The sequence below is a fragment of the Vombatus ursinus genome, unplaced genomic scaffold (genome assembly GCF_900497805.2).
Source record: "Vombatus ursinus unplaced genomic scaffold, bare-nosed wombat genome assembly UNPS02014909.1, whole genome shotgun sequence".
Taxonomy (NCBI): Eukaryota; Metazoa; Chordata; class Mammalia; order Diprotodontia; family Vombatidae; genus Vombatus; species Vombatus ursinus.
The window spans coordinates 7,217,542-7,223,541 of NW_020954687.1; the positions used below are offsets into that span (position 1 = coordinate 7,217,542).

The window sequence follows — 6,000 nt, forward strand, 5'->3', positions numbered from 1 at the left end:
CTTTCTGTAGTTATTTTAAATGGGATTTCTCTTTCTATATCTTCTTGCTGGATTTTATTGGTAATACACAGAAATAATGATCTTCATGTTTATTTTATATCCTGAAACTCTGCTAAATTTGTTAATCATTTCAATTATGTGTTTCAGTTGACTACTGTTCTGTAAATAAACCATCATATCATCTGCAAAAACATGATAATTTTATTTCCTTTTTGTCTGTTCTTATTCTTTCAACTACTTTTTCTTATGTTATTGCTATAGTTAGCATTTCTGGCACTGTACAGAATAATAAAGGTGATAATTGACATCTTTACTTTATACCTGATCTGACTGGAAAGACTTCTAGCTTATCCCTGTTACAGATAGTGTTGGCTCTTAGTTTTAGAAAGATACTCATCAATCTAAGAGAAGCTCTATTCTTTCCTGTGCTTTCCAATGTTTTAATAGGAACAGGTGGCATATCTTGACAGTATCTTTTTCTGCATCTACTGATATCATCATTTAATTTTTGTAGTTTTTATTATTAACAAGGTCAATTATGTTTATAGGATTCCTAATGATAAACCTGCTCTGTATTCCTGGTAGGAATCCAGCATGATCATAGTGTACAGATTTAGGTATCAGACCATATTTGTGTTACATTTTTTGAAACAGTTTATATGGTACTGGAATTAGTTTTCCTTTAACTATTTAACTTGTAAATTCATCTGGTCTTATTTCTTTTTCTTTTTTAAATATATCTATGACTTGTTCAAGTCATCCATTTCCCATTCTGTCAATTTGGGCATTTCATGTTTTTGTAAATATCAATTTCATTTAGATTGTCAGTTTCTGGGCATATAATTGGGCAAAACATCTAGTAATTTATTTTACATTTTCTTCATTGATTGCAGATCCATCTTTTTCATTTTTGATACTGGTAATTTAGTTTTCTTTTTTTTTAAACAAGTTAGCTAATGGCTTATCTTAATGTATTTTAAAACCAGCTCCCAGTTTTGTTAATTCATTTTTTCTCTAAATTTTATTAATCTCATCTTTGATTGTCAGCATTTCTATTTTAGTTTTAATTAGGAATTTTTTACTTGTTTGTTTTCTAGGTAGTTTTTGTTGTTGTTGGATGCTACACTGTTTGAATTGTTCTTCCTCTTTTTTATTGATAAAAGTATTTAGAGATTTAAATTTTCCCCTAAGATCTGCTTAGGTTGATTTCCTAAAGTTTTGGTATGTGTTTCATTGTTGTCATTGTCTTTAATGAAATTATTGATTATTTTTATGGTTTGTTCTTTAACTCATCCATTTTTAGGATGAAGCTATTTAGTTTCTACTTAATCTTTTAGTGTTTGCTTCAAAGGCCCTTTGTTCAATGTAACTTTTTCTTGCATCATGGTCAGAAAAGGATGCATTTAATGTTTATGTTTTCTGCTTCATTTGTTTATGAAGCTTTTATGCCCTGATATATGATCTGTTTTTATGAAGGTGCCATTTATAGCTGAGGAAAAGGCATACTCATTTCTATTCCCATTCAATTTTATCCAGAGGTCTATAATATCTAACTTTTCTAAAATTTTTATTCTTCTCATTATCTTCTTTCTTATTTATTTTATAGTTATATAGGTCTGAGAGGGATAAATTAAAGTTCCTGCTATTATAGTTTTACTGTCTATTTCTGCATGTAACTATTTAAAATTTTCCTTTCAGGATTTAATACATGGTTTTTTTATTATTGATATTAATTCATTCAGCAAAATTTAGTTTCCCTGCTTAGTTCTTTTCATTAATGCTGTTACTTTTTCTGAGATTATGATTGATACCTCTGCTTGTTTTTTACTTCAGCTAAAGCATAACAAATTGTGTTTCAGACCTTTATTTTAAATCTGGGTGTATCTTTTTATTTCAAATATATTTCTTTTAAACTTATTATTGCTGGATTTGATTTCTGAGTCATTCTACAATCTCTTCTGTTTTATGCATAAGTTCATTTCATTCCATTTACAGTTGTGCTTGTTAATTGTGTACTTCTCTTTATCTTATTCTCTTATAAATTTTCTTCTCTTTGTTTCCCAACTCTTTTTTTAAGAATTCATTTCCTTTACTCCTTTACCTCCTATTTTCCTGTCGGTGAAATGTATGTCTGTACTCAACTCTGTGTGTGTATACTTCCTTCCATTAACCAGTTCAGATGAGAGTGACATTCAAGTGTCACCCACTGTCCCCACCACTTACTTTTTCCTGTGGTATAGACTTCTACTTTCATACCCCATTTTGTGAGATATTTTTCTCATTTTTCCTTTCTTTTCTTTCCTTTCCCACTGCATTCCTCTTTTGTGCCCCTTCTATTCTTCTTTTAAGATAATCAAAACATCACAGAATTACTCCTAGGTCCTTGGACTAATTAAGCTCCCTCTATGACCTCTGATGATTATGAGGTTTCTGAGGAGCTATCTGTAATATCTCCTCATATAAGAATGGAAGCAGTTTAATTTTGTTTAGCTCCTTATGATTGCTTGTCAAATTTTCTATTTAGTGCTTGACTTTTCATCAAGACTGCTTGGGAGTCCTTTCTTTCACTACGGGTCAATTTTTCCCATGTAAGGTTATACTCAGTTTTTCTAGATAAGTTATTCTTGGTTATAAGCCTAGATCTTTTGTCTTCTGAAAAATATTAAAGTTCTCTGCTCCTTTATAAGGGTGCTTGATAAATCATGTAATCTTGACTTTGACTCCTCATAACTTGAATCACTTCTCTCTGGCTGTTTATAGGTTTGTTTGTTTGTTGTTGTTTGTTAGGCATCTCTAGATTTTTGCAATAATATTCTCAGGAATTTTCATGTTAGGTTTCTTTCATGATGGGACAAGTAAATTCTTTTTAATTTCTATGTTGTACTCTTATTCTGAGAGATCTGGGCTGTTTTATGATGTTTTCCAATATTATGTCTAGGTTTCTCGGTATTGGCTTTCAAGTAGTTTAATGATTTTTAAATTATCTCTCTGAAATCTGTTTTCCAGGTCCATTGTGTTTGTTATGAAATAACTTGTAGTTTTTATATCTTTTCATAATTTCTGTTATTACTTCCTGATGATCATGGAGTCATAAGCTACTTTTAGGTCATTTTGAACTTTCATGCAGTTATTTTCTTTGATAAACTTTTATATTTCTTCCAAGCTCAATTTTCTTTTCATATTTTTCTTCCACAGATCATCATATTTCCCTTTTGTTCATACTTTACTGCTCTCATTTAGCTTTGAACATCATTTTTACCTCTTAAAAGGAAAACAAAAACCTCTTCCTTTATGTCTTCTAGGAATTCTTATTTGACTTTGGTGCAAATCGCATCTTTGTTTGAGACTTTGATTATGAATGTTTTTGAGTCATTGTCTTCTGCATTTATGTTTGAGCTTAGCCCCTGTTGCCATAATAGATCTTTATAGTAGGATTCTTATTTTTTTTTTTTTTTGCCTTTTTTCGCCCTACTTTTTAACTTTGGAGTTTACATGAGTGCTGATCTCTGTGCCCTCTTTGGGAGGAATGTTTGAACTGAGTTTCAGTCCTCTTATAACCTTCTGATGCTCTCAGAGCTAAGGTTGTGGCTTGTGAACTTTCAGTGTTTCCAAAATGATATGATCCAAGGAGAAGTCTGCTCACTGCTCCCCTTGTCTGAGAACTGCAAGTTGCTGAACCAGAATAGGCCCTAGGCCCAGGGTCTAGTAATTTGTCTCTAGTTGGGAGTTTCAATAGACTGTTGCTCAACTCAGCCACTCCCTTTGGGAGTGGGTTCAGAGTGACTTAACTGCAGGTTTCCCTTTGATCTGACACTCCTTCACTGGTGATGGCCACTACAGGCTTCTACACAAGGTAGAGCCTAGGCCCAAATCCCTACCCTTTTTCTGGGGTCCAAATGTTTAGTAACAGAGATGCCAGTTGGCATCTGTTCCTATACCTTGAGCTAGTTCAAGGATCATCTGAAATTTCCTCCTACCCTGGTGCTAGTTGATCTGTTCTTTTACTTGCTGATCTCAGTTCTTTTACTACCTTGGTGCTGTAATGTTCTGCACATAATGTATTCCTGGCCATACCCTGGCCCCAGTGTCTGCAGACTTTTCTGTCTCTCCAAGCTGTTCTGGGCTGAAAAAATGACTCACCTTAGCTTTTTCTTAGATTTTGCTATAAGAATTCAGATATTTTCTAGATCTTTATGGAGGAAGTTTGGTGGGGGTATTAGGATATAATTCTTTTTGCTGTTAAGCCATCTAGACTCCATTTCATGTGTGTATACATCTTGGATAGTCATTACAAATGGACGATGGCCTGAGACAAAATTGAACAGGAAGACAACAGGCTGGATTGATTTTTCCTGTGGAACATTAGAAAATTCTTTTAATAATTCTAAGATTTACCCTAAATAAAGGTCAATTTTAAAACAATATTCATATGGTGAGTCACAGAATACAAATGTCTAAAGAAATGAATTTGAAGATCACCTGAAGGATGATGAAAAAATGTGCACTGGTCAAAGACAGGCCACAAAACATTTCAAACAAGGAATCAAGCAGGAAAGGAGCAAAAATTATCATCAAAGAAATGTCTGACTGAAAGAAAACTAGAATTGTCCATACTGTGTGAACAAGGAGTAAGCAATGTAAATGCTGTGTGTTCTGATGATACTTTCACCACATTAACAGAACATAAGGAAGGCTCCTCTCGTACAAGGTGAATCTCCCATCACAATTCTATGGAAATAAATGTACCAGAGTCATACAAGATGGGCAGACATGACTAGTTTTTGGAGGGAATACCTACAATAATGAGATTATATCTACCTGAACTTGAAATATGGACAAAAAGGCTTCTCAAAAGTCACATAATGTGGGTATGTATGCATGGACTGAAATGTTCCACTCATAGGAGTATCCATATCAGTGAAATGACAGATCCCCTGAGGTAAAATTTCAAGTTTTGCAAGTAATTCAAAAAGGGACACATTACAAATAGGCAGAAATGTGCAACTAGAAAGAGGTTGGTAAGTTAAGGTTGAAGATATAAAATAGAAAGTCACATGTGCACAAGGGGTCACTATAATCATAGAGAGAGGGAAGAGCTTCCTAAGAGTATAGGGGAAGAAATTTGAGGAAAAAAAAACTGGTTCAGAGCTATAGGAAACACTGATGATTAAAAGAAACAAAAGAAAGTAGGGAAGCAAAAGAGAGAAGGAAGAAGAAAGCCAGGGAAGTGCAGTGTCATGGAAGTCAAATTTAAAGAAAATGCCACTGAATTTAATCAATAGCTTCAAAGACGTCAGAAATATCCAAAAAGATGAAAACAAAATAGGGTCTGTGATATTTGATTGGTAACAATGGGAGTGTCATTAAAGCATTTGTTCCATCCGTCTGCTTGAAGGCTGTACCTCAAAAATCTTTCTGAGAGATTACAATAGAAACATTATTTAAGTATCTCTATTGAAATAAATAGTATTGCACTCCATAACTCAAATCACTTCAATTCAACAAACATTAAAAACAAAACCACACTTCATACATACAGGACCTTGTGCTAGATCCTGAAGGAGCTACAAAATTTAAGATAGTTGTTTCCCTCATGGAGTTCATGATCTTATGATGTAATTTTTGAAAGTAATTACTTCTAATTAATTTAATTACTTTTAGTTAAAGTAATTAGCTTAACCATTTTTATTAGTAAGGCATGTATATACAGAGTCTGTCTTGGAATCAACATGACTTAGTTTAAATTCCCATCTCTGACCCACACTGTGTGTGCCTGGTTATATAACAACCCCTCCTTGTCCTAGGCAAGGCTCAAAGATTGAATTGCAAAGCAACATGGATCTACACTAATAAGTTTCCTTGTAATTCTGTAGACCCATAAAATCACTGGGAAGGTAAACGAATCTGAACAAATTAGTAAATACCTCTGCATCGTGGATCCCCTTTCCAGGAGCCTCCTATACAAGTTACTTCAGCCGAGCCTTCAGACTGGAAATTTGG

General features: G+C 33.5%; 1 protein-coding gene across 2 annotated transcripts in view; it reads right to left on the reverse strand.

Moving 5' to 3' along the window:
• CFH (complement factor H) overlaps window positions 1-6,000 on the reverse strand; it is a 166,877-nt gene that overhangs the window by 22,425 nt on the left and 138,452 nt on the right. For both annotated transcript variants that reach the window (XM_027843365.1, XM_027843364.1), the window contains exon 20: window positions 5,925-6,000. This exon is cut by the window's right edge and continues 1 nt beyond it. In XM_027843365.1, the coding sequence (XP_027699166.1) occupies window positions 5,925-6,000 (76 nt within the window). The remainder of the gene's footprint in view (window positions 1-5,924) is intronic.